The sequence below is a fragment of the Trachypithecus francoisi genome, unplaced genomic scaffold (assembly GCF_009764315.1).
Source record: "Trachypithecus francoisi isolate TF-2019V2 unplaced genomic scaffold, Tfra_2.0 Lachesis_group16, whole genome shotgun sequence".
Lineage (NCBI taxonomy): Eukaryota > Metazoa > Chordata > Mammalia > Primates > Cercopithecidae > Trachypithecus > Trachypithecus francoisi.
The window spans coordinates 35,538,640-35,554,812 of NW_022681461.1; the positions used below are offsets into that span (position 1 = coordinate 35,538,640).

Below are 16,173 nucleotides of genomic sequence, written 5' to 3' on the forward strand. Positions count from 1 at the left end.
CGGAACGATAGATGCAAACTTCTATTGTCTATTTGCTTTATGCTATGTGGCCGTTTCATTGGTTAAGATAATCTGTTCATGTAAACAATCTTTTAAACAGTTTAAATTAAGGAGAAAGAGCTCTTATGTTGGTAATCTCAGTAAGATTATCCCTGCTAAGTACAGTTCCAAGAATTTCTACTTTTTGAAGGGTGGAAAACATATTTTAAAACTAATATGCAAACATCAGGGGGCATGGACAAGTTAAAAGTTTAGAGATACAAATCAAATCAACTAAACCCTAGGGTAATCTAAAATTTACTGATTAACATGCCCTCAAGGAATACAATGTCAAATACTTGTCGTTTATGTTTTCTTCTTTTTTTTGAGTCAGGTTCTGGCTCTGTTGCCCAGGATGGAGTGCAGTGGCATGATCACAGCTCACTGCAGCCTCGACCTCCTGGGCACAAGTGATCCTCCTGCTTCAGCCTCCTGAGAAGCTGCGATTACATGCATGCACCACCACGCTGAGCTAATTTTTTATTTTTTGTAGAGACTGGGTCTAGCTATGTTGTCCACGTTGGTCTCGAGCTCCTGGGCTCAAGAAATCCTCCCACCTCAGCCTCCCAAAGTGCTGAGTTTACAGGCCTGAGCCACCACGCCTGACTGTGGTTTATGTTTTCTTTTACTCTTCTTCTACACAGTACCAATGGAAATGAGGTGAATGGCTTTACAGAAGCCTCTAGAACGCTTGCAGAAGTCTTTTTCTCCTATAATATATGCCATAAGTATATAATTCAACTATGCTTAAAAGTATGCATTAAAAAACCCTCTAATTTATAATATGGGAATAAATAAAACTTACGTTTAATTGTAGCATTAAAAAATTGGCAAATCTGGCCGGGCGCGGTGGCTCAAGCCTGTAATCCCAGCACTTTGGGAGGCCGAGACGGGCGGATCACGAGGTCAGGAGATCGAGACCATCCCGGCTAACACGGTGAAACCCCGTCTCTACTAAAAATACAAAAACTAGCCGGGCGAGGTGGCCGGCGCCTGTAGTCCCAGCTACTCGGGAGGCTGAGGCAGGAGAATGGCGTAAACCCGGGAGGCGGAGCTTGCAGTGAGCTGAGATCTGGCCACTGCACTCCAGTCCGGGCGACAGAGCGAGACTCTGCCTCAAAAAAAAAAAAAAAAAAAAAAAAAAAAAAAAATTGGCAATTTATTTAACAGAATTGTTTAGAATGAAATATGGACACCTCCCTAAAAACAACTTCCACAAAAAACAGTAACACTCTGATATTTTAAAAAGACTATTCCTTCCTATTAGCGAACAGAATTAGTCCTTTCTGAGCATAAAACATAAAAAAAAAAAACCCTCTGGCTACAAAGTAACATTTACATAGTATAAATGTCTGAGGAATATATCACAGCAGTAAATTTTAATGAAACACATAGTCTTCCACATCAAGAGACTGCCTATACACCTAAAGTGTATGTGTATAAAAATATAATAATCTAAACAATTTTTAATGAAAATATTTCCAAAATATGCAGTTTTCCACATTCTCAAGTTAATTACCGAATATAATGTTTTCTTGCTAATTGATGACTATCAATATGAGCATTTATTCTCTCTCTTAAATTACCATGATACTCTCAGGGTTATCTATCACACATGAGACTTCTGGAATGCTTAAGGCTGTTTCACCCCAGTACTAAGTAACTTCAGAAGGTTGTATTTTTATGGTACTGCAATCTCCTTTCAGAGTGCTACCAACGTGTCTTTCCTAACAACATATAAAATGACTAATACAAATCTGCTGATATCAAATTTGCTGAATCACTAACCATATTTTACACATATTTATATTAACAGGTTCTGAGCACAGATCTAAAAGTGGCTTCATGTTCCTAAGGCGCAAAACGAAAGGTTTAAAAAAAATGATTTTCTTCAGGTTTAAAGCCTTTCCCATTTATTTATTGGTATGTAATTGTGTTTAAAATCTGTGCATAGCTTAACTATAAATGCTAGTTAAACAGGTGTTACTGATTTAATAAATAGTAGAATTGAGTGTTTTACCAAGTATGGGGTGAATAAATAAACTCTAGTCTCTCAAGAACAATAAAAATATTAGAAAATGAAAGTAAAAATTACAATTTAGACGATACAGTGAAAGTTAAAAAACCTTTCACCAGATAAAGGTTCTTAAAAAAGTCATATTGTTAAGTATGTATCAAAATCATCTGGGGCAGTATTAAACAATTTATATCTGTTTTTATGTTACACTGAATTAAAATTTTATGTTACTAAGCAATAAACTTCCACTAAAAGCATATAACTATTAAGAATATTTGCAAGGCAAACATTAACCAAAAAAGTACCAGTCAGAAAACAACCAGCCAGTATACTGGGAAATATCTAAAACTATACCTGATACAAACCAGGCAAACAAAATTAATTTAACTGCCCTGGCATGATTTCTGTCTATTAAAAATGAAAACTAGATCACACAGGAGAAATAAAAGAAACAATGTTTCTATCTTTCATTGTAAATTTTCATGTAATCCAGGAAAACAAGATTTCAAAAAGGCTTTAGGAAAAAGCAGGAATAAATTTTAATGCTGACAATAATAGATAGAACTTTTGGATCAACACCTACCGATTTTTTTCTACTGTTTTCCAGATCTTTGAGTTCATTCTCGATTTTTGTGATTAATTCCCTGAGTTCATCAAGATTAGTGCAAATAAGCTAAAATAAAACACAAAAACACAGCTTGATAACACATAATATAAAACACCCAAAATGTGGTAACAGAAGTTGTTTCAACACACACTGAATTCACAATTATTTTTCTCTGTAATAGTAAAAAGCAAGGAAAGTTCTGCAGTTTATATTTTAAAATATATTTATTTACTTGCTATGATATATGAACTTCCGGCTTAGTATAAAAGAAGCTGAAATTTCAACATTGGTGGTTTTATCCCACATCCCCACCTTTCAGTTTGCTTTATAATTCGGGTACTTTCTTAACATTATTAACTTTCAGCCCAGAATGACAAAGATCTGGAAACTCACCCTAGATTTCACAGGTTGTCAAATCACCTTTAAGAAATGCTTCATCGGGCAGTCTCCCAGTAGGTGAATAAACACACTCCTGGAGAACTGTTATACCTTTTCCTTGGTTTGCTAACTATACAATTTAACAAACCTTAGTTATTGCTGTTGGGGTTGCTAAAAGGACTGCAACTATATGTAATACATTCAAAGACAAACAAAATAAAGTATACATTCTTAATATCAGTTTAGTATTCTTTAACAAAACCATCTCCACAGATAGCATCTATTTCCTTTCATAATTGTGTGGCTCATTTTATTTCACCTGGTAACACTGGCAAATGGCCAAAACAATTATTAGTCATTAACAACTAAACTAGCTTGGTTTAATTACTAAAGTTTTAGTGAAGTGTCAGCAACAATAGCAAAAATATTATTAACGACATCTTAGTTTTTGTACAATTATACTGAATTTCTCCAATTCGTTCAATACATTTTTTTCCTAAATAATTTAAGCTATTTTTTTAAAAATTGTGAAAAAGAACTAGATTTCTGAAACAAAACTGCAACCAAATAGACAGGAGAAATCTCAGATTAATGAAAAGTCTTGTTGTAATGTTTATACCATGTGATAATTTAAAAAACATACTGTACTTATAAATTACTAATTCACCATTAGCTTTTATCAGCCTCATGTTTGTTACATTCATTAATTTCCATGTAAGGGAATTGTTTTCCTAAAAGGCACTTTCTTTTGTTAGAAGAGCTAACAAAAACAACAAAAGCAAAAGTGGGTTACAACAAAATAATTCCTCGTGGCTACTGAGTGACAAAAATAAGACAGAGCCCCTTAAATTTCTTTTACTAGGTTAAACCATATGAAATTGCTGATACGCTTTTTATCTACAAAAATGGCAAGACAGTTCAACCTAAGAGACTAAGAAAAAATTATCACAGATAATTTGTATTAACAATTACCTATTAGGAATATCTATATAATTTCAAACTCATAGAATTGACCACGCAGGGAAAATATGTACTTAAATAATCCAGATTAAACAATTTGAGAGTAGAAACAATACAGTGATGTAGTGGGACAGTGTAGCTGATATTTATTAGAAACTACACATTCCAATTTGCCAAATTTACTTATGAAAGAAATGTTGATGGTCAAGCAGTGGACTGGCCAACCAGGTAAGTGGGTCTAGAACTAGAGAGCCTCTTCATCTTCTATTGTAACTATGAAGACTTGGAACAATGTTGTCCCTACAGTGGATTTTTATTAAGTATTCAGTAAGGACTCAACTTTTCATAGTAAAATCTGCTATTATGATGACTGTGTCAAATTTGCCTCAGAGCTTGCAGATGGATGGCTATTTCTCTTTTCACTGAACTTGGTGTACTTGTTAATATCAAATCATAGATTTCTTATTTGCACATATGGCAAACCTTAGAGGAATTTTTACTTGCATCTCAATTGTCTCACTACACAAGGAATAAGGGTACATTTTGCATGCAGTCTGTAGAAATTTACAGGAACAATGAAGACATATACCCCTACAACTAAATGAAGACATATACCCCTACAACTAAACATGCCCTAAAACATTTTGAGATCTTTCAATTATCAATTAGTTATGAAGTCAACAGATAATTATGTTCCATTTAAATCAAGAGATAACACAGTTCTGAAGCCAAACCATGAATGAAATCATATAGCTTAAGAGCTACCTGAAATAACACTTTCAAGTGGCTTACCTAGTTAGTAAACTACTAAATTAGTACTTCTCAAACTTTAATGTGCATAAGAATTGCATGGGGATCTTAATAAAATGGTTTTTTGTTTAGTATGTCTGAGGTGAGACCTCGGATTCCGCATTTCTAACAACTTTCCAGGTATTGTCTACAGATAACATTTTTGAGTAGTAAGGTACTAAATGACTATGAATTACAAATCAACATGGCTACTGGAACATTCTGGTACCATGGAGCTAATGAGTATAAAAATATAAAAAGATTAATTTCCAAATAGGGAATGACATATTGAATTAAATGTACAATGATAAGACAATTGTTTCTTAAAATATTTTTAGCTATAATATTCTGAGGTTATATTAAAATGACCTTAATAGCTACATAACAATTTATACTTAATATATTAATACTAATATATATTCTCTCTATATATATTTAATATATATACCCAATATACAGAGTCAAATTAACCTTTTATAAAACTGAATAGGAACACAATTAATGTGATTTATGCCAACTCAATGTCATAAACAACTCTATTGCCTCTGTTCTACCTCCGAAATAAGGCATATATGTGGCCATTACATTCAACTCAACTTCATATGATGCTTTTAAAAACAGAATCAACCCAATAAACAAAGTTCAACTTTAAAAAGGAGAATACAGATTTTTTTTTAACAAAGCAAAACACCTTATTAAAATCTCCTTCTCATTATCTTGCATTTGAAAAACATATCTGAGGCACAGGGCCTGCAGGGGTGAACAAGAAACTCCATAGCAGCTCAGATTACAGTCAGGTTACAATGCTAACACTCCTGAGAGGAGGTTTTCAGTCAAGCCGCAGAGGTTACAAGAAGAGTTTTATCTCCCAGGAAGAACCTCTCCAAGGCTGTCACACTCCCTCAAGTTAACCTTTCATTTAATACAATCCCATGGCAGAGTTACAAAATCACAGATCTCAGAGCTGAAAGGGACTAAAAACATGTAATTTGTCCAAGCCTTAGCCTAGGCTAAAGAGACCTATCTCTAATTCATATAAAAGCTAATTAACAGAGGTAAAGTGACCTAAAATGACACACTGATAGAGGAAACCACAAAACCCAGGACTTCTCCTACTATATTATATTCTTTTTAAAAGGGTCTTTATAAACAAAACAAAATAAAGAAATCTAACAACTGAACTTGTATTGTAGTTTTAGGATTTAGTTTATATCTAAGCTTTCACTTTTATTAAATGGTAATATTAAAAGGTCCTCTCTTCAACTCAAGAAGTAGCAATGTATGTATATGGTAGGAGTGGGGAGGCCCTGTAGAGATCAAAAAAACATAACCACATCTCAGAACAACTACATAATAAATCATTCCTTACTTTATTGATACTTCAAACTAGAAATTATTTGGATAAAAACTCAATAGGTTTGAAAGATATTTACTTGCTCCAAAAAAGGACATAAGGTAATATTAAAAAAATACAAACAACACGGTAGATTGTATTAAAAAGCAAAGCAAAAGGAAAACAATGTAGAAAAGTAAAAATGAAAAAATCCAGACAAAAGGGATCACATTCACTCCCATTCTAATAAAAGATCCTAAGGCCAGGCGCGGTGGCTCAAGCCTGTAATCCCAGCACTTTGGGAGGCCGAGACGGGTGGATCACGAGGTCAGGAGATCGAGTCCATCCTGGCTAACACGGTGAAACCCCGTCTCTACTAAAAAATACAAAAAAAAAAAAAAAAAAAAAAAACTAGCCGGGCGATGTGGTGGGCGCCTGTAGTCCCAGCTACGTGGGAGGCTGAGGCAGGAGAATGGCGTAAACCTGGGAGGCGGAGCTTGCAGTGAGCTGAGATCCGGCCACTGCACTCCAGCCTGGGCGACAGAGCGAGACTCTGTCTCAAAAAAAAAAAGATCCTGTAATAAGTAAAATACTAAATGCATGGTATACATTCAAAATTTATATTGTATTTAAATTAAAATCATAATAGCATCTGCTAAAACTATGCAGATGGAAAAATTCCTTTTTATTTCTTATCATCACCATACCAGCAATAACGACTACTTAAAAACCTGCAAATAAGGATATCACTTGTGACGTGAAAGCCAAATAAGTGTGATAAACAACCATGTGATCAAACACAGGTGTTTCTCTCAATGAACTATATATATTTTTAAGGGAGAATTATATTAATTTTAAGGGAGAATTAAGAACTCCTGCTGTTAAAAGTGAAACAAAAAGCCGAGGTTAAAAATATTCATTTTAACAGGGAGCAATTCAAAATAATGATATAATCAAAAGGTCTTAAATACAGTGAAGCAGTTAAAAAGCTGATTAAACTAACAGAGGTAAAATGACCTAAGATGACACACTGATAGAGGAAACCACAGAGAATTGCTTGAACCAGGGAGTCGGAGATTGCAGTAAGCCAGGATCATGCCACTGCACTCCAGTCTGGTGGCAGAGCGATCCTCCGTCTCAAAACAAACAAACGACGACAATAAAGAAAAAACTAATTTTAATTTTGGTTTCAACTTGTTATGCTGAAGTGCTTTATCTCTTATCCCTTAGTTTCTCCATTGGTTAGATGGAGAAGTACAGTTTTTTCAGAGGTATGTTAAGGATCAGTGAGTTTTTGCTTATGTTTGAAAACAATGTTAATATAAGTCTTAGCAGCTGGATTCTGGAGTTCTGCAAAGCAGCCTTTAAAATAAATCATGCACATGAAATGGGAGCAAGTGCACATTGCATGAAAGATTTTTTTTTTTTGGTTATCAATGAAAATCAGACTTAGGGTAACTAAGGTTGTTAAATTATTTTTAAAACTTATGTTATTGAGACCCAACACATTAGTTTTTAAAAATACTTTCTGTAACTGTCATAATTATGCACAAAAGATAAATCATATAACATTAGATATCTCTCTTAAATGTTAAATGAAAAGACTTTTTAGAAAAAGTAACTATTAGGAAAACTGACATTCACTTTTCAGTCTAATAGTCTTTCTTTTATTACAAAACAGGTAAGGAAAAGAGAGTTTTACCAAGGTAACAAAGTCATAAGTAAATGTTAAAGTTGATATAAAAACTTAAATCACCAATAATTATTACTTAAAAAATCCAATAATTTCCCCTACATGCCAAATATATAATGCATCATAACAATAAAGAAGGTATAAACATAAGTTTTTACTCTCGTCAAACATCATGATGCAAATACTATTACTTGGTTTTCCACTTTTCAAATTCTTGTAGGCTTAATCAGGTGCCACTTTCATTAAGACCAAATCCAAGATTTATTTCAAGGTTTTAAGTAAATGGAAAGAGTGCTAAGGGTCAATAATAGATGTTTTTATGCCATTTTAAATTGATTTTCCTATTCATAATTCAGTGTTTTTCATCAGAAGCAACTGACCTGCTTATTTGAAAACATAATAAAAATGGCTAAAACAGTAAACTGTATCATTCAACCCTCACAACAACTCTACAAGGAAGGTACTATTATTACCCCACTGTACAAATGAGAAACTGGAATCATAGAGAGGTTAAATAGCTTACCCCACAGAGTTAATCAGTGGCAGAGCTGGCATTCAAACCCAAGTAGGTAGCCTGGTTGCAGAACCCTTGTATTTAACCACTATGCAGATTACTGGTACCCACTGAATCAAGGTCTTTGGAGGATGAAACCAACAATCTTCATTTTAAATGAAGGTATCACATTATTTTTATTTGAGAACCACTGACATAACTCTTAGGAAAAAGTGGCACACATTTGGTTAGCCCCTTTACAATATACAGTCGTCCCTCAGTATCCGTGGGGGACTGGTTCCACGACTCACCTCTGAACCCTGTGGATACCAAAGTCCAAGGATGCTTAAGACCTTGATATAAAGTGGTATAGTATCTGCATATAACACATCCTCCCATATACTTTAGGTCATCTCTACATTACTTACAATACCTAATACAATGTAGCTGTGATATAAATTGTTGTTATACCATATTGTTTAGGGAATAATGACAAGAAAAAAAGTCAGTACATGTTCAGTACAGACACATTTAAAAAAATATTTTCAATCCAAGGTTGAATGCACAGATGCAGAACCCACAACCCACAGATATAGAGGGCTGACTGTACACACACACACACTCCCACCCCACCCTGCCACACACACAAATCCAATCCATCATTTGAATGCTCACAGTGGATACTCTAAATAGGAGTGGGATGAGCATTTTCTAAACCTGGGTGCAGATACTAGGTATGTATATAAACATGGATTCTTTCTGAAGCAAATAGGGGGGCAAGTTCAACTTCTAGCTTTAAAAAAAATCAACAAAAACACTGGCAAACTAAAAAGAAGCTGAGGTCAAAATACATTTTTAAAAACTCATTAGGACTTAAAATTAACTTCACAATTTAACCCTTTCATTTATCTCTATCTAAGCATGCTTTCTGTCAATTTAAAGAAGACTGGTCCTTTGGCAAATCGGTCAGGTTTTACAAAACGGATCTATTATCTATCCAAAAACAGGTTCATTGTTCTCAGAAGCAAGATATTTCAGAATGAATAATATGAAAATCTTCTGGCTAAATATTTCTATATTTTTATGTTTAATACTAGAAATGTGACATTTAAACACCTTGGACAAAACAAATAATTTGCAGAATCTGAGGTGCTAAGTACCGTATCACTAGAACTTTTGGGCAGGGAATAAATTCACTTTATTACATAATAGTCTTCCTACATGTGGAAGACTTTCAAATAAAGTAACACACTACATAAAATTATTTTGAGACACAAAACTAAGCTTTGCATTTAATAGCAAAGTTTACTAGTGACTAGCACTATCTATTTTATTGACGTGTGTATATGAAGCAAATGATCTGTTTCCCTGTGAGATAGTTGCCAAGTTTCTTTATGAGTAATGCCGTGGCATTCATATTGTAAACTAGGCATAAGAACCACTGTTTTCATGAGACTATTACTCCTCTCTATTCTCTCTCTTTTTCCCTCTCTCTGTTTTCTCTCCCTCTAGGACACCTTGAGAATCAGGAAGAGACTTATTTATTTATTTAGAAACAGAGTTTCCCTCTTGTTGCCCAGGATGGAGTGCAATGGCGCGATCTTGGCTCACTGTAACTTCTGCCTCCCAGATTCAAGCGATTCTCTTGTCTCAGCCTCTGGGTAGCTAGGATTACAGGCACATGCCACCACACCCAGCTAATCTGTTTTGTATTTTTAGCAGAGACGGGGTTTCATATTGCTCAGGCTGGTCTCGAACTCCTGACCTTGGGTGATCCGCCTGTCTCAGCCTCCCTAAGTGGCGTGAGCCACTGCGCCTGGCCAAGACTATTTTAAACAGCTCAATCTAGCAAAATATTTTGACCATGACCCATGGTCAGCAACACATTTTACAATGCATGTCCTTGTGTACACACACATAACTGAAACCAAAGTTTCATGAAACAATATATGTGAGTGTACATATTCACACTGCTATATGTAGCACACTTACTATATGTAACTGTTGATTTCTAGTTTAATTTTGTTAGCTTAAAAAAGAAACACTGGTCATGCAATCTACTAAAATGATTTCATGCCTCACTAATGAATACTATTGCAATTTAAAAAAACACTGTCTATGCAGCCTGTGCTACTTAATACATGGAAAAGTCTATTCACTAAGATGGGTATAGAGGAAATATTAACAATGGGCCAGATTTGCTCTAACATCTATATTCCCAGGGCTGATATTTTGAGGATTGAGAAAAAAATAAGTGGGAGAAATAGTAAACACAGGTGTGACATCAGAGGAAGCATGATGATATAATACTAAAGCATTAAAAAATATGTTACAAGAAGTGGTATAAAGGCCTCTAAGTAAACAGTAAAATTGTTATTTTTGTATTGACTATTCTGGAACCAAGGTTATATAATATATAAAAGGATTTTGTAGAAATGTTTGTAATTCATCCTAAAAATACCATTAAAAATATTCTATTCTAAAGTACTAACAGAAAAACATGTCTATTTTTTAACTGTTGATTTAAAAATGTTAAATTTTTACCAGTTAGTAACTTCCATAAAAACACTCTCCAAAATAGAATTTTTACTGAAAATGAATGTGTCCACATTTTTAGATATATCTAACTATTAAACTCACATTACATATTATCAATATTTTCATGATTATTGTCCCTTTATTTTCATCTCTACTTGAGACTCACAAATTCATTTTAACATCACTTTTATCTTTTGGTCATTAGGTATGAGTTTATAAAACTTTTGAAAATTGACTGGACACATGAATACAAAGACGTTTTTAAAGAAAGTGTTTATTGAAGAAAATACATCTTTTATAAAATAGAAAATAAAAGCATTAATTAGGATAAGATTCTCTGCTCAGTATTAGCTACCAATAAAAAACTCTTCACTTAATCATATGGCAGTAAATAGTTACTTTTTCTTTTCACTTAAATGTTTAAAGACCATTTCAATTAACCTTTACTTAACATTCTCTCTGAAGATCATATACAGCTAACAGTTGAAAGATTTGTTTTCCAAGTTAATAAATATACCATTTATTTCTACAGTGCCCAAATAAATGAAAATGAATTACCTAGGCAATATTACCATCTTCCAATTATGATTTGTTCTTGGAAGAGTTTCATTCACACATTGCTTTTATGTATATAATATATATATACACACACACATACATATACTATATAGTGTATATACAGATATATTTTTTCTATTAAGCTGCTTCTAGGAAACGTAGTAGAGATTAAGATATAAAAGAGGGTTTTTACTATTAAAAAACAAAAACAGAGGTAAAAATTATGAAATACTAGCAGATTAAATCTTGGCTACATCTGCACTTGCAGGGGGAAAAGTCATTGTCAGAAATATTTCATTACAAGTATGTGTGCTACAGTTTCTTGGAATTCAGCCAAACTCTTGAGGAATGATATGAACACTGAAACAAAAAATTTAAAAATTTTGAGACAAAGTTGAAACATTTACCTGAAACTCTGGTACAGTAGGTGACTTTGTGACAGTTTTCCTCTTCTTTGTGATTGCTTTTTTAGAGATGGATTTTTTTCCTTTCAAGATTAAAAGAGAAAAGCTTCATAATGCTATTTATAGCACTTCATTAACAAAAAACAAATTACGCAGAGCCTCGAAAGTTAAATTTTAACTAACAGACGGCTGCTAGTGAGTCAAATAAAAATGATGAATCAAAACAAGCCCCAGTAAAAGCAAACATTAAACTATTAACTACTTGTTAACAGACATATTAACAAATGCTGTTTTATTTTTATATGAACCAAACTATTACCATTTCCTAAGTGTTATACAGTAGAATTTATTTCAAGATTAGGCAAAAAAGTCATATGACTACTGCTTAATTAAAATCTACATTTGCAACTTAAAATAAGACTACATAGGGAGAAAAACTTTACCTTTAACATTGACTTCGCAGTCAGGAACTGGTATAAGAACTACAGCTGAAGACTATGGTTTCTAGCCAACCCAATGTGAAAATCCCCTTAGTAGCTTAGGTAACTAAGTTTTTCTACTCCTTTAGCTCTGCACTCTCCTAATAGGCTGCCCTTGGTGGTATCAATACCCAAAGTTTTAAAAGAAGATAAATATCTACCTTTAAAGTGCACCTAGTTGTTTGTGGAACCAGAAACCACTGGGAAAAATAAACCTCTTATACTTAAAGCCAATTCACAGTATACACTGAAATATATCTACTTTCTGTATTTAACTTGACAAAAAAATATACATACATGCATAAAAATTCTATTTTTAGGCCAGGCGCGATGGTTCACGCCTATAATCCCAGCACTTTGGGAGGCCAAGGCAGGCAGATCACCTGAGGTCAGTTCAAGACCAGCCTGGTCAACATGGCGAAACCTCGTCTCTACTAAAAATACAAAAATTAGCTGGGTGTGGTGGCGCGCGCCTGTAATCCCAGCTACTCGGGAGCCTGAGACAGGAGAATCGTGTCAACCTGGGAGGTGGAGGCTGCAGTGAGCCGAGATAGCACCATTGCACTGCAGCCTGGGCAACAAGAGTGAAACTCTGTCTCAAAAAAAAAAAAAAATTCTATTTTTAGTTAGAAACATATTAAACATTTTCCCCCAATTTGTAATTAGCAAAATCAATTAACAAACTGTTAATTACTCAACAAATACTAGATATAGGACACTGTACAAGTCACAGGGACAAGAAGGAATTAAAAAATTATAAAAAAGAAAAATCCTATCCTCTAGGAGCTTACGGTCTCATAAGGGCATAAAAAATATTCAGAAATATTTTTCTGTCATTTTTAGTTCACAACCATTTGCAGACTAAAATCCCCTTAAAAGTCAATACTTTTCTCAAAAGGGAAAATGAGTACATAAAGTAACTTTGCTGTACATAATCCTAATGCTCCTTTCCAAACATTTTCCTATATAAATACGATCATCTTGCAAGAATATGTCAACTCAACTGACAATTCCAGTTTATAATTGTGTTTTTTGTATTACTTTTTAATCATATCACAGAACTGTAATTTATAAAATTTCTAACTTTTGGCTCAATAAAATCCATGTATACTATGACTGAACTGCAAATTGTGAGTTGCTGGGGTTCATGGGGGTTTAACTGTCTTATTTTAATAAGTACTGATGGGTGTCATTTGACATTTGCTTTTAATTAAATTAAAATAACCCAACATATATTTCTTTATTCACCATTGTTATTTACTTCTGTGCTTACACAGTACCTTATAACAGAAGTAAACGCCTACAAAGATAGGTAAGTGGGTGGGCTGCTTAAATAGCAATACTCAGGGAGAAATGATTAAATTCTTGGTATCTCTATAATACAGCTAGTAATTGATTTCTAAACTGAGTGCCGTTAAGTATTGCTGAAAGGGGCTCATGAATTTGAATGCCAAGATGCCTTTCCTTTATACACTGCCTTTACCACTTTTTAAAGTTCACAAGAAAAAATGAATGGTCTTGCTGACCTATGTATGGGAAGGTTTTATAAAAACAGTAATTTGAAGGAAATAAAATTATTCCTCAACCTCTCCCCACCAGCCCTACTCTGATTAGCTTTAAAAAAAAGCCATTTGATTTTGCATTCATTTATAAGCACAACAGAGGTCACCCTTGATAGTCCCATGAATTTCATCTTATTTTTACACAGGCACTAAACACAGGTACTAAATTCTCAGTTAACTCTAGCAGCTACTCTATTTGAATGGACTGAGAAGCTAAGGTGGTTACTTGGTATTTCAGTTCACCATGTCATTAGGACGCTTAAATGTTATTAGGAAATTGGAGGTAATGTTATATATTGGTTATAAGCTTGAGTTTTAGAACTAAACTACCTGGGTTTGAATACCTGCTACAACCACCTACTATTATAGAGGTCATTTATAATAGCTACACACATGACCTTGAGCAAACTGCTTTATTTCTTTTTTTTTTTTTTTTTTTTTTTTTGTTGAGACAGAGTCTCGCTCTGTCGCCCAGGCTGGAGTGCAGTGGCCAGATCTCAGCTCACTGCAAGCTCCGCCTCCCGGGTTTACGCCATTCTCCTGCCTCAGCCTCCCAGGTAGCTGGGACTACAGGCGCCCGCCACCTCGCCCCGCTAGTTTTTTTTTGTATTTTTAGTAGAGACGGGGTTTCACCGTGTTAGCCAGGATGGTCTCGATCTCCTGACCTTGTGATCCGCCTGTCTCGGCCTCCCAAAGTGCTGGGATTACAGGCTTGAGCCACCGCGCCCGGCCGCAAACTGCTTTATTTCTTTGTGCAGTTTCTTCATCTGTAAAACAGGGATAATAGTATTATCTACTCTGTGAGAATTAAATGGGTTATAACATCCCAAAAGCTTATACTACTGCTAGGCACATGGTAGGTGCTCAATAAATGTTAGCTATTGCTTTAGCTTCAGCTAAGCTATGGTGAGAAAAGCCTAAACAGAAAATCTTTTAACCTTCTTCAAATTCTTTTTACTTACTCCATCTCAGTTCTTCTTATGCTTATGTCCTCTAAACTACCACTCTACTTTGTACACAAATCAATGAATGTTAATAGAATATTATAATTGTCTGTTCTTATGTTTGTCATCCTTACTATAATGTAAATTATTGGTGACAGAAATCACATTTTTCACTTTGTATTTACAGCATTTAGCACACATAAGTTCTAAGAAGTGATCCCTAAATATAAGAATCCTACCTTTTTCAGAAACGTCACCACCAGTTGGGGGGTAGGAAAAGGGATGCAGGTAATTGTTTACAATTCTGAGGGTCCATTTAAGTCTATTTTATAGTGAAGAAAACATTGACGACGATTTTAAATAAACAAATTACCAACATGACCTAGTAGTGGTAGTAAGAAGATTAACATTTACTGAGAACCTACTATGTGTCAGATACTTAGTAAAGTGGTCTGTATAAATTAACTTATTTATTTCTCAATATAACCCTCCCAGGTAGGTAGTAACTCTATTGTAATATGGAATAACTGAAGATCAAAAAGATTAATTAACTTACTCATGTGTCACACAGTAAGTAAGTACCACAGTCAGGGATTCTAACTACAAAGTTCAAGCTCCTTCCATTATGCAATTTGACCGCACAAATATCATAAGTTACCATTTATTGATTCCTATCATGTGCCAGGCTCCATGTGACGTACTGTGCATTTGCTATTCTAATTAATCTTAACAATACAGCCAAGTAGGTATTACCTCACTTATCACAGATAAAGAAACAGGCTATAAACAGGTAAAGAAACTGATGGAGGAGCTGTAGCTTATATGCACTAGGAGCATACATGTGAAATTAGGTCTGTCTCACTTCAAAGCTTACTCTTTTTATGGTAAAATATTGTATTCTTTCAAATTTTTGAAAGGGATGTAATCTGCTTCTGCTTGCCTCAGAGCACTCCTTTTGATTAGGGTTGGATGATTTGTACATTTACTGTTTTTTAATACCTTCAGTATATATCCTCAAAAAGACAATTTCAGTATAAATTATCATTCTTCAGTAAAAAATCAGCAGTTAAAAAATAAATATTATTTTAAAAATCGAGCATGATATACTACAAAACCACGCCTTTATTTGGTAACTTGTTTTTTGCTTCAGGACAAAATATATACAGGGCAAGTTACATACTGCCCTCCAGTGGGCTTCCCTTTCTGTATCACTCAACTTGATCATATCCCAGGTATTTTACTCCCACTGCCCTAAGTTACCTGGTCATATAAAACAGAATAAAATTCTCAAACCTAAAATTATGCTGAAGTCAGAAGTCAAATTAAAACATACACAGAATTTCAACACCACTCTTGAGCCTCAAACAGGAAGTGTCAAC

General features: G+C 34.2%; 1 protein-coding gene across 13 annotated transcripts in view; it reads right to left on the reverse strand.

Annotated features, from left to right (window-relative positions):
• The window catches only part of KIAA2026 (KIAA2026 ortholog), a 117,047-nt gene that overhangs the window by 50,446 nt on the left and 50,428 nt on the right, over nucleotides 1–16,173 (reverse strand). For 12 of the 13 annotated variants that reach the window (XR_004443465.1, XR_004443466.1, XM_033237287.1 and 9 more), the window contains 2 exons: nucleotides 11,813–11,892; nucleotides 2,640–2,729 (listed from right to left, as the gene is read on the reverse strand). Coding sequence is in view for 11 of the 13 variants with exons in the window: in XM_033237287.1 (XP_033093178.1) it covers nucleotides 2,640–2,729; nucleotides 11,813–11,892 (170 nt within the window). In the remaining 2 variants the exon portion in view is untranslated. The remainder of the gene's footprint in view (nucleotides 1–2,639; nucleotides 2,730–11,812; nucleotides 11,893–16,173) is intronic. The other variant, XM_033237277.1, reaches the window with a different exon arrangement.